Source organism: Rhododendron vialii, chromosome 13a (assembly GCF_030253575.1).
Source record: "Rhododendron vialii isolate Sample 1 chromosome 13a, ASM3025357v1".
Taxonomy (NCBI): Eukaryota; Viridiplantae; Streptophyta; class Magnoliopsida; order Ericales; family Ericaceae; genus Rhododendron; species Rhododendron vialii.
Genome location: NC_080569.1, coordinates 5,980,978 through 5,994,266, shown reverse-complemented (window position 1 = coordinate 5,994,266; position 13,289 = coordinate 5,980,978). Strand labels below are relative to the sequence as shown.

General features: G+C 39.4%; 2 protein-coding genes across 10 annotated transcripts; both read left to right on the top strand.

Moving 5' to 3' along the window:
- The first annotated feature begins 298 nt into the window (after window positions 1–298).
- On the top strand, window positions 299–4,065 carry LOC131312763 (uncharacterized). 2 transcript variants are annotated; one of them, XM_058340721.1, is made up of 4 exons: window positions 299–455; window positions 649–1,005; window positions 1,567–2,699; window positions 3,428–4,065. In XM_058340721.1, exons 2-4 carry the CDS (start codon window positions 660–662, stop codon window positions 3,509–3,511), a joined length of 1,563 nt encoding a protein of 520 aa, XP_058196704.1. In that variant the 5' UTR covers window positions 299–455; window positions 649–659; the 3' UTR covers window positions 3,512–4,065. The 2 variants fall into 2 exon arrangements, with proteins under 2 accessions (XP_058196704.1, XP_058196705.1); XM_058340722.1 differs by having other exon boundaries at window positions 305–455; window positions 616–1,005; window positions 3,428–3,665.
- A 1,205-nt stretch (window positions 4,066–5,270) lies between these two features.
- Window positions 5,271–11,386, top strand: LOC131312764 (mediator of RNA polymerase II transcription subunit 19a-like). Of its 8 annotated transcripts, XR_009195975.1 has the most exons (8): window positions 5,276–5,374; window positions 5,790–5,845; window positions 7,504–7,796; window positions 8,000–8,227; window positions 8,604–8,663; window positions 10,201–10,261; window positions 10,925–10,977; window positions 11,168–11,386. XR_009195975.1 is itself a non-coding variant. In XM_058340724.1 (7 exons), the coding sequence occupies exons 2-6, from the start codon at window positions 5,815–5,817 to the stop codon at window positions 10,249–10,251; spliced, it is 663 nt and encodes a 220-aa protein (XP_058196707.1). In that variant the 5' UTR covers window positions 5,276–5,374; window positions 5,790–5,814; the 3' UTR covers window positions 10,252–10,261; window positions 11,168–11,386. The 8 variants fall into 8 exon arrangements, 2 of the variants coding, with proteins under 2 accessions (XP_058196707.1, XP_058196706.1); XR_009195977.1 differs by lacking the exon at window positions 10,925–10,977 and having other exon boundaries at window positions 5,275–5,374; window positions 7,507–7,796; window positions 10,201–10,347; XR_009195974.1 differs by lacking the exon at window positions 10,925–10,977 and having other exon boundaries at window positions 10,201–10,347.
- The last annotated feature ends 1,903 nt before the right edge of the window (window positions 11,387–13,289 follow it).

Genomic DNA, 13,289 nt, shown 5'->3' with positions numbered 1-13,289 from the left:
CAAAATTTAATGAGTGGTGCTAGGGACACATCCATTCTCACACTCAAACACATACCCACCACTCACATGAGTGGTGGGTCCCACACACACTACACACTCTAGTGTGTGTATGGGGCCCACCACTCATGTGAGTGTGGGTGTGTGTGTTTGGATATGAGAGTGAATGTGTTCCTAGAATTATTGAAATTTAATTACTCAAAAACACCCAATCCACGAATAATTTGCTCTTTAGATAATTGACCGGAGTTGGATCTTGGAGATTTTTTAACGAATCTCCTAATCTTGACGAGGAGGCCTTCCTTTGACGGGATCGAAAAGAAATTACAGAAATCTAATTAAAGAAATCTTGCTCCCCATCTTAAACCGCCAAAGGGTGTTTGGAGAAGTCCCATCACACTTCACAGGAATTGCAGCAGGCAGAGACGTTTCGCCATCTGAAGGAGCTTCTCTTTCAGGTCAGATTCATGTGCTCCGATTTCGTTTTACATGAGTATTGAAGATAATGTTGTAGCTTTCTAGGGTTTGTGATTTTGTAAAAGTCTGAAGAAATACTTAGATTCTATTACTATCGATTTATTAGCCGTCTTATCTAGGGTTCGTTTTGCATTCAATTAGGGCCTCCTCAAGCCAGTTATCCACTGTTTTCAGGCATTAAAAAAATGGTTCAATTATTTCTATCTGAACCCACCTGGAGCGATACCGTGGATGATAAATCCGTTAAGCATCGTATATCTCTTCTGAACGAGTTGCAATCCTTGATGTGGTCAGTTCTTGCGTCACACGGAGGTCAGTCCGAGGCTCGATTGTGGCTTTGCAATAGTATTTCAAGCATGAGTTCGGTGACTCCGCGCCATCGGCGTGATCTTTTTGTGAAGATATTGAGGTCCAAGCCACTGAAAAGGGCCCTAGCAGCTCAAATTCTTCAAATGATATTTGAGAAGCTGCCGCGTAAAGCCGGGTCTATCTTAGCCAAGAGAAGCCACCTGCTGGAGGATTTCTTCAAAGGCATGTTAGTTTTCGCACATTGAGTTTTTACCTCTCCTATGTTCAGTGATGTTTTTTTTTTTTAGTTTAAATAAAGTACCTAGTAGATTCAGCCTCGTTCTTCTTGCTCAAGCGTGCGGGTTTTATGATATATCATCCACATTTGTTATTTTAAAAAGTACATTTTTTGTTTTTGTTTAGCCCTATATGTAGGCATGGTCTAGGGTTTAGGGCTTAAAGGTTTTGGGAAGTTTCTAATGCTTCCTAAAGGACCGTTTGGCCCACTTCTTTGTGCACATGGGTTGCCAAGTACAGGAATACAAGTTCGCAATGACGATAGCTGCTTAATGCAAGTAGTTGTGGAGTTTGTTTTTTTTTTTTGAACAGCGTTGTGAAGTTTAGGTCTATAATCAGTCCGCACTCTGCCTCTGTTTCAATGGCTTTACCTGGTCCCTGTTTCTGCTTATTAAATTGCATCCCCATGGCATAGTAGTACAAATCGCTGCATCAGTTGTTGTGGTAACTCGGCTTTTGATTTTAAGGTTTACAGACTTATTGTGCCATTGCTCTCAATCAATGCAGGAAATCCAAGGCGAATATTGCAGTGGTTTTCTTGTTTCGCTGGAAGTGGTAATTTTGGGCACAGAAAAGGTGCCAAGGCATTGTCTCAATTTGCTTTTGTGAATCGGGACATCTGTTGGGAGGAGCTCGAGTGGAAGGGGAAACATGGACAGTCTCCTGCCGTGGTTGCTACAAAGCCTCATTACTTCCTTGATTTGGATGTCCAACAAACGGTGGAAAACTTTATCGAAAATGTGCCTGAATTTTGGTCATCCAATGAGTTTGCTGATTCATTAGAAGATGGTGAGATTTTGTTTGTTGATACAAAATTCTTCCTAGACTTCTTTGTCAATTTGATGTACAAAGAGGATGCAAAAGAAGTATGGGAACTCATAAATGACTTTCTGATGGAGGAATCTTTCTCTTCTTTGTGCCACCACCTTCTTATTATTCTTGAAGAACGAGACTTCTGTGTTTTCTTGGAGTCACTCCGTAAAGTTCTCAATCCGAGGATTGAGTCAGTTGATTTTGGTGACTTATCATGTTTGCTTGAGATTATACTTTCGAAGTGCAGAGATTCTGCATCTATCGATCAACTCCTCATCCTAAATGCAGTTGTAAGTCAAGGACGGCAGATTCTGCGGCTTTTGCATGAAGAAGGGGACGAGGACGAAAAATTAAAAATTGAAGACATTGTTGCACAGGTTTGCATGTGCTCAAGCCATCCCAGTAGCTTGGCCCCAATCATGAAAGAATGCTTTCAGGAAAAGAGCATAGAATCAGTAAAATTGTTGGGCTTACAGTCTTGGGCTCTTCATTACAGGTTATCAGAGGATTGCCAGAGTCCCGAGTCCTGGGAATCGCTGTTCATAGATAATGGAATAAGCTTTCGCAAGTCCAGCAGTTATGAGTTGTTACACAGTGATGGATTTTCAGAAGAATGGGAGTCTGATTTGGATGAGAAAACTTCTGTTAGACTAAAACGGAAAAAGAAAGAGAAGCGTAGAAAGAAAAGGAGAAAAAACCTGGATGACAGTGACTGCTATGACAATGAGCTACTGGATATTGATATGTCAAAGAACAGGTTGAGTTTGCAATCTAGGGCTGGAAGTTGGTTTCTATCTACTGATGGGTATTCTACTTCATGGAGCAGTGTGAGTTTACTATACTATGTTCTATTTAAATTCTGAAGCTTCTTTATGTCTAGGATCAGTGCCATGGCGTTTCTTCCTGGATGCGCTGGTATCCCTTTCTTTTTATGTGGTTGTAATTTGTTTCTAATCCTGTTTCCAAATCCTGTCAAGCAAACCTTTTTAATGTGCATGTTGGGGTTGTACAAATTTCAAATAGTGAAATAGGCACCGTGCATCAAGTAACAATATTGTCGTGTAATAGCTACAGGATAAGTAAGCATAAAGTTGTTGATTTAAGTAGTAATGCCAAGTTATTGATGTGTGCATGGGAAAGTCCTCTTGGTGTGCATGTTTATCAGTTCCCTTGCCTTTTTTATTGGTATGCCAGGAGCTTGTGGCATCATCCCATTCCAGCAAATTTGTTCTAGGGGAAGAAAAACAGCTTTGGGCATTCAAAATGTGTACTACGACCTTTGCTGGTTTTCTTTGTCTTCTGATTTAATTAATACTGAAACAAAACTTCATTTTTTGTGTCACACTTGTATTGTGTGTCTTCTTTTTTGATTCTATCTCTAAACAACGTTTTCTTGTTCTCATTGGGCTGCTCTTCTTATCCCTTTCATTTGATAGTTGCAGCCACAATTTGTAGATGCTGATTAGAGATAGAATCATAATGAAATAGGACTTCGTTTATTTTGTATGTAGGTAGCATATATATTCAAGTGCCTGATATTTGTTGTGTTATGCAGGTGGATTTACCAGAACATCTTTCTAAGTATTGCTTTTCCACATGGATGAAGTGGGTTTTTGCAAGATGGGGTGACGGAACTTGATTCTTTTGCATGGATTGTTAATCCTTATTCTTTTGGCGTAAATTCGGGGGAAAAAATTGCTTGGAAGCGTATCCCCTGGGCATGTAGAGATTATAGATGGACGATATAAGATTATTGAGCAGATTTGCATTCAAAGTGTCAACTTCATAGATCTCATGGGTTGAATGGGCCAAAGAAATCGTCGTCGTAAGTTACTATTTGCTGTTGTACTTTATGCGCTAAGGAGAACTCTAACAGTACAATTAGCTGAATTTCAATGATTCTGATATGCAGGGTGATAGCAAAGACAGTTTTCTTCATTGATTCTGATCTGTATGGTGCTACAAAGACAGTTGAACACAGACAGTTTTCATACATGTTGAAGGACTAATAACAAGTAGATTTGAGTTTTGAAGGCAACTTTGCTGCCTATTGTTTTAGAGTGTTATACTATTTGTTGTCTTGCATTCGAGGCCCTGTGATTATTAGACTTGTACAGTGAGCAAAGACGAAGTAATCAAACAATCTCTGTTCTCGCTCTTTTACCATCCAATCACTGATGTTTTGAATGCTAACTAATGCGATTTTGAAGACCAAGAGTCGTAGAGATAGAATGGTTATGGTGGGGAAAGGAAAAGCCATGGCTCTCGCGCTCTCTGGTTCTGCCATGTCTTGGTTCTTCCAATGCGCAATGTTAGTGTGGGGACGCAATTGTAGCATTACCATTGATGCAGAATCGGGGTAATATCTTGTTGCAATATTGTATACTCTAGTCGGGTTTTCGTTTGTTCTTCTTCAGTATGGGATTCTTATGGCATACTCACTTTTCTAGGTATAAATTTTAGTATTCAACCATTGCATCGAATCATCGATTGGCTCATTTTGTTTTTTTTAAGACAAAAGAGATTATTTTGTCACATGGTAGACGCAATCTACATAGTATCCTAATTCCAACTCAATCCGTTGTACCAAAAGAGCAACCAAACTCAACTTCACAGCCCTTAATATTGTGTAGCTGCACAATTTCAATTGTGGTGCTAGTAGTCTCTGATTCATTGAAAAAACAATGGTCATAATGTATTGGATTGGAGTAAATGGTCTTGTTTCAAACACAGGTTTATCTCTTACAACATAAAATTAACTCTTGCGATATTGTGACTTTTCTTTTTCGTAAATCAGGTGCATTTAAATAAAAGTGTACGTCGTACAAGAGTCTAGGATACACAACTTTTCTATTGAAGTCTTTGTAAAGTTGTGAGTTAATACAGACTAGAGCAACATAAAATATACGAAAATCTAAAGCATCATTACAAGGCACAGTAGTTTACATATCGGCGAATTTGTTTCATTGTTCAATCTTCTCCACTCCCAACTGCTTCATAAAAAATCTGCCGTCATGTACAAGATTACTTAGATTGCATTGTGGCTGATCCGACCCATGCTTGTTGAGGGCCAATTCTAATCCATCTCTGAGAGCCCACATTTTCTGCCCCCAAATTTTGCATCGTTCGCATAGATGCGCAAAAACCAACCGTCCAAAAAAATATCAGGTCAGGCACTTGCAAAATTTCAATTGAGCTAATTTTTTATAAAATCATTTAAAAAATAATTAATTAATTGATGCATTTGTGTGGAACCTATTGGTGGGCCCCACACACCGTCTATACAATCCCGAGAGAAAATGGGGCATGAATACCCAAAATGGGACTGGGCATCATAGCCGGATGGCCCGGATCTCCTATACAAAGGGTTGTTTCCCAGGCCCCAGCACAAATTACACCCTTGTATCTTTGTTCGTGTGTGTGTCAGCCCTAAAATTTACAAACCGATCAGAATCCCAAAATCTTCCTTTCCAATAAAGCTCCGGCGACGATAAGAGCGGGTATTCCGCCCGCTCTCTCTCTCTCTGCGGGTATTCCCCCCGCTCTCTCTCTCTCTCTCTCTCGTTTCACAAATGAAGTATTTTTTGTTCTTGCGATTTTCTGAAAAAGGATTAAGCTTAAAGTTAGTGATCGCTTTGGAAGATAACTCCTGCTAAATGGGAATGGTATAACAAGCTGTAATTGCTTTTTCTAAACTATTGGATTCTATGTTTCTTTTGGAGATTAATCGAGTAAATTCTACTACGCTGAAAGTTTGATATTTTCTTGCTTCAATTTGGCAACGGAAATGAACATATACAGTTTTTGAACCTCTAGTGATACGAAAGGTCACATTCTTTCCGTATTAATTCAAGTTTGGTTGCGGTCAGAAGTTAAGAACGTTCTTTCTTTCCAATTTTGGTCATAAAACCGCCGGTGATAATAGTTCACAGATGTTGATTGATGGATCCTGAAGGCAAGAGGTTTGGAAGAGGTACTGTACTTGCCTCTTTTTTTTTTTTTTTTTTACATTTACTGAAGAACATATTGGATTGGAGTTATTGGTTGTGTTTCTTTGGGACTTTGGTGCATTTTCATTGGTTTTGTCTGTTTTTGGTGATTTTCATCTGAGATGTTTAGGACAACCCGTGGAGTTTGGCTATTGATCCGTGTATTACATTCGTTTGCAATGTTCTAAAAATTGCCAGGAGCTAGTTGGGACTAATCGGGCCTTTAGAGATTAGTCGTTTTTTCTAATTTTTTGAAAACTATCTCCCCACCTTCCCCAAATTTTAAGAAATAAATGACATAAGACTAGGAAGAAAAGAATTAAGACTAACAACTAAGAAGTACTGGAAGTAGTAACCGGTACTCCAAATAGCTTGTCAAATACAAAGTTTGATGTTCAAAGTTCAAAACAAAATGAAGTTTAAGTACTTAATATATAAAATCGGTATATATTTATTTCGTTTATGTGAATGTGACACTTAACCCCCTATATTTTAATATTACATGTTTAACCGTAAAAGGTTTAACTAAAAATTTGGGAAATAAACCCGCTGACTAATCCCCGCCTAGCCAATTAAGGCAACTAATTCCAGATTACATACAAAACTCCTAATCAACGCCTAGACCCTAAAATTTAGGGGTTGGGTGGGCCGCCTAGCCCGTCTTTTGGAACACTGCATCTAGGTATGTTTGTGTTCAAGTCAACATTTTTATGCATGGCTCGCTTTACTTGTTTACTGTGTAAGACATGACAAATATGAGGGGTACATCGTGCGTCCAAAGATGGGTTCAAGCACATACAACAGATTCCCTGTTATCAACTTATCATCATGCTTAGGCATGCTGTTTATGAGCTTTAATGTGGTAGTTGTTAAATAACTGAAGAGCCTGATGAATGTCTTTGAGCCTACCCTCTAAAATTTTAAATTTGTTAAAATTTTAAATTTGAAGAGCCTGATGAATGTCTCTGAAGAGCCTGCTGTTTATGAGCAATGTTAAATTTTTAGGTGAAATAGTTTGTTTTTTCAAAACATTTGTTAAATTTGCATTTTAATTGGTATTAATCTATTGGTTACAGTTTACCGCGCATTGGTCATTATGTAAGGCTCATACGAATTCCCTTCTTGATGCGCAGAGTCTCTCTCTCTCTCTCTCTCTCATGCGTGCGTGCGTGTATCGATTACCTCACCTCTTGTATCTGCATAAGTAGTTGTTGGAACCTTGAAGTATGTGAAATCTTCAGTATAGTTTTCTGACTTGGTCCATGCAAAAGGAAATTGGAATTTGGCATAAACAGACTGGCAGTACATAGATTGCAAATGATTTCAAGCACCAAGCCCTAGCATTACCTTGGAAACAACTGTAGCCTTTTAAGATTGTTACTTATGTAACCTATGATTTCTTGTTTTTTTTCCCCTTGGGTTTTGAAACCATTGGTTTGTAAAATGTTGTGATCTGTCCTTCAGATCATATCTCTTCAGGGTATCCTGATTAAGTTTTTGAGGTAATCTGTCTAGCATAAAGTAATACATGCTTCTCAATTGTGGCATATGTCCTTTTGTATATTTTCCGATTGACATGCCTTTGGGTTTTATAGAGTATGGTTCAGTTTGATAATGGTCGTTGACTGTGTCTTTTGAACAGTAGGGCCAAGAGAACTAACTGGGGCAGTGGATCTTATAAGTCACTACAAGTTGTTGCCTCACCACCAGTTCTTCTGCAAAAGGTCTCTTCCCTTGTCGATTTCAGACTCGCACTACCTTCACAATGTGGTTGGGGACTCAGAAGTTATGAAAGGTGAAGGGATGCAATTGGATCAGCTCATTCAGGATACATCTTATTCACGAGAAACAAATGTTTGCATACAGCCTTTTGACCTACCTGTCCTCACCAAAGCCTTTCAACTGAGAGAAACTGCTCCAATTGATCTGTCTACTGTAATTTTCTTTGCCATCTTGAGGCTTACATTGGATTTCTCGTTTCATTTGGTTGGTCATACTAGATGATGTCTCTTCTTTGCGACTATTATTGTATAAATGGGATGATTGGGATTTGAGAGGGGTTTCTTCCACGGTTTGTTATGTCACTCTGTGTTAACTACATCAGAAGTACTGACCCAATTTGATCTAATGTTCTGTAGGCAGAAAAGGGTGTTCCTACGATTGCTGGAAAACGTAAAAGCGAGTCCAAAGATAAGGAGCGGAAGCATAAAAAGCACAAGGATAAAGATAGAGAGAAGGATAAAGAACATAAGAAGCACAAGCATCGCCACAGGGATAGAAGTAAAGACAAGGACAAGGAGAAAAAGAAAGATAAAAGTGGGCATCAAGAACCTGGTGCTGGACACACGAAGAAACATCATGAAAAGGTTAGGATTTCTGATTTTCATCCTGCTGCTTTGCTTATAGGTAATAGTAGAAGTGTAATCCAATTATGAATGTCGAGGGTTACCTATGGTATGATTACCCCGTTACTTGTGGTTTCAATCTTCTTGCGGTTGAACTATAGTCTTGTCCGGGAAGGGATGTTATCCGCAAACAAGTAGGGCAACAAAAGAACTATTCTCGTTTGGAATCTTGAAATTAACTGCATAGATGAAAAGGAAGAACAATTGAAGTCTTCAATTCAGATTGAGTTCAATGGTGGATATATGTGACTGCAGAGTGTCACCTTTGCCCATCTTCTGGGTTTGGAACTCTCAATAGACGATACATCTGAATGTTATTCTATTTCAATAATTTCAGAAAAGGAAGCATGATGGAGATGAAGACCTTAATGGCATTCAGAGTCACAAGAAAAGCAAGGTAATAAGGAGACCGGGAATTTCTTAAATTAGTATTGGTTCTGTTGGTAGGACTTCTTTCGAAGTACTGCTAACTCATAAGGAACTACTTCCTAAGTATTACTAGCCTTTTCCTGTTAAGGTTTTTTTTTTTTGAACGGCAAAGAAAATCTCATTATCATTAAGATAAAAGAATGAGATCGTTACATTAAGGATAGCAAATACATTGAAAGAGCTTCGAACAGTATCAAACTCTTCTAGTGCTGCAACTCACATAACTTAACCTACCCCTCAGCCCCTCAATTTTTAAATAAAATAGCTGAAAAGATGCCAATTAAACACCTAAAGCTTGAACCCCACATGCTTTTTAATAACCTGCACCTATCACACCCAAATGAATATCATAATTACACTTGTGTTTTCCATGCTTTTTTGTTCCCAAAAAAAACAAATGGCCTTCCCAATATGATATTCATGAGACCAAGAAACTGACGAGCATCCCAACAAGTCTCTCAAAAACCACCTTTGCCGGAAAGATCAACCATCGCCAGCAACCCATCAGCAACACTTTCTGAAAAATAACCCACCCCGAAATCCTCTCATCTGCCTCATCGCCTGAAGCCCCTAATCTGCCCCTTTTCCAAAACATAGCCCTCGCCCGAAACTCCTCATCTGCCCTTTGCCAGAAGCTCCTCGTCGACCTCTTTTTGCTGGAAAAACAACCCTCTGGAAAAACCCTCATTTGTCCTCCCAAACTGTTCGCTGTCACAGCCGCGACAACAACCCATCGACTGCCACATGCAAGACCTCTTGAAAACCCCTCAAATTCCTTCTCTGTAGATACCCTATCTGAACCACCTTGCATCTGTCTCTCCGCTCGCCGCCGGCCCCTCACCTGTTGCTTCGTAGACTACACTTGCTGCTAGCTATATAGGAAGAGTGTTCTGGAGCTCCAGGGATCAATATTTAAGCAGAGTTATGGGAGCCTTGGAGTCTGCCTCAATCAGCAGTGTTTCAAAGCTTTCCACCAGGACAATTGTGAGACAACGATAGGTTGCCCACAGCTCAGCCTCTGGGATTGCTAGTAGTCTGCCTTCCAGAATAACTTTGTCAGCCACCTTCCAGGATCTTTTGAACAGCCCTCCAAAGCCAGCTTGACCTATAACTCCGCTAGCAGTTCCTTTGTCTGTATCTTGGTCCCCGTGATATAAGTGCATAAAAAGAATCGATCCCTTTTATATACTTGTGTGTGTAGATTGTTTATATCTTTGTTGAAGTGTGTATGTAAGGACATCTGCAAAGAACTCGAAGTGCACTTTTATGCACTGAAGAGAGAAACATATTAACATTGTCATGTATATACCTACAATATTTTAGGATTGCAAGTACCTATACTCATGCATTCATCTGGGTATCTCCGTATGTTCAGATTCTCATACTTAAAAAAAAAAAAAATGTTCAGATTCTCATAGGGGTATTATAAACATGCACGATGTTGATTCTTACTATTCCTACTCTCCATTAACTGTGTATTCTGCTTATTGGTGACACTATCGCAGCATAAGAGCTCAAAAATTGCTGAGATCGGCACCGTAAAAGTAGCAGGCTGAAAGATTGCAGGTAGATTTGGTTCGCTGAATTTTTGTCCTCAGATGTTCCATGGAAAATTTTGGAGGGTTGATTCCTACTGTAGCTAGCTTTTTCAGGTGAAACCTTTGTTGTCAAGCTTTGATTCTTTTTGAGTGTGCTTTGTATAGGTCTTGCTTTGAATGTTCAGTTAGTTGTGTAGCTATTGCATTGTAGACTGCTGGAAAGAGCCTGAAAAGACAGTTGCATGACAACGCATCTTTACATCATTTAATTTTTTTTCGCCTGAAACATACACAATGGAAGATGAGCTTGAGCTCGGCTCGAAATTAATTTCCTGAGCTCGAGCTCGGCTCATGTAAGCTCGACACACGCATGAGCGAAGCGAAACTTACACAGTGGACTGAAATGAAGTCTCATCTCCAGCTTCTTCATAGTTTTAGTGTTGACAAGAGTGGTATTTAAATACTTAAATCACACCCACCCGTGTGGTTATTGTAGCTTTATTTGCTCTGGGGCAAGCCTGTTATGTGGGATTCTAATGATTCTATTGGTTCCGTCTATTCAATTTTTTTGTTTTGCTCAGCCCGTCTATTCATTTTACCAAAGGATATGATACTGTCTAAAGAAAAGCTAACCTTAGGAAAAAGCTATAAGGTAGCATACCCTTCTGAATAAGTTTTATATATTCTCCAGGGGAAAAAAGGCCCAGCGGCCTGTCCTTCCATGTCATATTGAACTTATTGGAGGTAAGAAGATTTATCTGAATCACCACTACTTGTAACTTGCAACAGTTGTCTGTTTGTTCTTACACGGCAGTAGATTTCCTCTCTTCCATCTTTATTACTCACTGATGTCAGACGATTCAGACCTAGCACAAAAGTGGCATCATCTTTTTGCTTGTTGTGCTTAATAAACGCGTTCTTTCCTTCCATGCAGGACTCCGGACTAACTAAAGATTGTCAAGAAGGTGTATTCACCTGCCGAAGGGTATTTGAGCGTGAGGCGGTAATAGCTGAAAGCGAGCATTTTATCATAGGAATTGCTCTGATATAAGATTGGCACTAAACATGCTAGATTTTGCCCTTCTCTTTCAGTTGTAATGGCACTTTGGATACCTCATAATTATCCAGTCCCATTATATTTACTGTTCTACAATTCTACAGTTTAAGTTTCGTAATCAGTCCTTATCTTCTTGCAGATGAGGACAGTAGAACGAGTAGGTTAAGTAGGTCTCTCTTATTTTGTACTTTCCTTGTGTCCGGGATAGGTGAGATAGTTGGGTTGAAATTCCTTCTCTGTATTATTAGGTGCTCCCTGTCGATTGTGTTACTCAAGGGAATGAGCGAAATCACTTAATTGTGCAATGTGACAAGGAGAAGAATGGTCCGCTGGCTATTATGTAGGTCGCGTTCTTCACTGCGCTATCTACTTATCACTTGGCATTTTGCTTTCCTCCATAAACCGCTCCAAAAATTCATCAGCTAAAACGTATTGGATGAGTTTTGCTGATTTGCAGTTTTCATTTTCATATATATTTTTTTGACCGGGAAAAAAAACTTAACTTATATTGATAAAATCATATACAAATTGCGCGGCTCATAGGCCTGAAAAAAACTAATACAACAAAATAAGAACGAATGCAATAAAACAAGAGCAAAATACACAAAAACCTTGTTTTTTCCCACCAAATCCAACACGTTCCCCCGAAAATCTGATTGGTGCGGACTCTTTCCCCAGCCGTCCGCATCTCCGAAGATTAAAATAAATCAAACAACCTCAGTGAAGTGTATTTTAAGAGTTGAGCTATTTATCCATAATTCGAGTTTGAAATTCTATTTTTACGAATTGTGGTGTCCCATTTCACAAATAAGGTTTGATCTAAATCATGGGGACCTCTGTCTCCAGCTGTTCGCATCTCCGAAAATGATTTGGAAGATCCAAAATCCCAAATAAAAATCACCTTTTGGAGAGGTTTTTCAGTGCCGAACGGGTATATCCCATGTGGTACCCGCTCGGCGCATCCGAGCCATCCGATACACTTTTAGATGGCTCGGATTGAAACTCTCTCTCTTTTCTCACCCCAACACTTTCTCTCTTCTTTTCTCTCTCCAAATCTGAGCCGTTCAAGGACGGCTCGGATGCGCGAGCAGGCACCACGTGGTACCCGCTCCGCACTGAATTTTTTTTCCACCTTTTGGGAAGTTTCACGAGGTGTTTCCTGAGGGTTTTTTTTTTTATTGGATTTCTTTAGAGCATCTTCAACCAAGGATGTCAAATATAACACAACATGCCAAGTGAGAATTGGCTTGTGTTTAATCAAAATGTCAAATGTTTAGTTGTCATTTAATGTCTCCTCTCATGTCAAATTTGACATGTAGTGTCAAAATTTTTCTTTGATTACTCAAAACTTAATAGGTTGGAGTAGACATTTTGGATATGTCAAATTTTAACATGTCAATTAATAACATAAGCCTTTTTAAAAAAATTGATATCTCCACATTTGAAGCCAAAGTTGAAGATGCTCTTAGGAGTTGAAATTCGATTTTCCATGTAATTCTCTTACAAGGGAATGCTCTTTTTGGGTTTACTATCCGCTTAGAACTTTCACAGCTAATTACGATCCTCGCACATGGCCTATCCTGACTCTTCGGAGGTTAAAGTGAATTTTGGAGATAGAGTCCTTTTTTTTGTTGGACCATTATTACAAGGTAAGGGATGCCAAGGCAGGAGGGTTCCGCAACCTGGAAATTTTCAAAAAACGATCGTGCATCGAACTTTAGCTCAAAACCGACTTTGCTTTCGCAGAGAATGAAATGAGAGTGTGTGTTGTGGCGTGCCTTCATTCTGTGGGGAAAACATACCATTTGGTGTCAGTCCAAATGAGAGGTGAGTAGTGACAGGTGATAATGGAATCAAAACCATTTTTAAATCCATAGCATCTCTGAGTCCAGTTGTTTCCCATGTGAAAATTGGTCAATTGGTTCTGTATCATATTGCGGAGAAGTTTTTCAGTGCCGGTGGGCATGGCCACATGGTGCCGAGCACGATTTCGGCTGTC

Bases quoted from the DNA above. Each gene is read 5' to 3' on its own strand.
- LOC131312763 (XM_058340721.1), top strand. From the start codon at position 660: ATGGTTCAATTATTTCTATCTGAACCCACCTGGAGCGATACCGTGGAT. The intron at 1,006-1,566 runs GCATGTTAGTTT...CAATCAATGCAG, and splicing joins GCTGGAGGATTTCTTCAAAG to GAAATCCAAGGCGAATATTG. The intron at 2,700-3,427 runs GTGAGTTTACTA...TGTGTTATGCAG, and splicing joins ATTCTACTTCATGGAGCAGT to GTGGATTTACCAGAACATCT.
- LOC131312764 (XM_058340724.1), top strand. From the start codon at position 5,815: ATGGATCCTGAAGGCAAGAGGTTTGGAAGAG. The intron at 8,228-8,603 runs GTTAGGATTTCT...CAATAATTTCAG, and splicing joins CGAAGAAACATCATGAAAAG to AAAAGGAAGCATGATGGAGA. The intron at 8,664-10,200 runs GTAATAAGGAGA...ACACTATCGCAG, and splicing joins AGAGTCACAAGAAAAGCAAG to CATAAGAGCTCAAAAATTGC.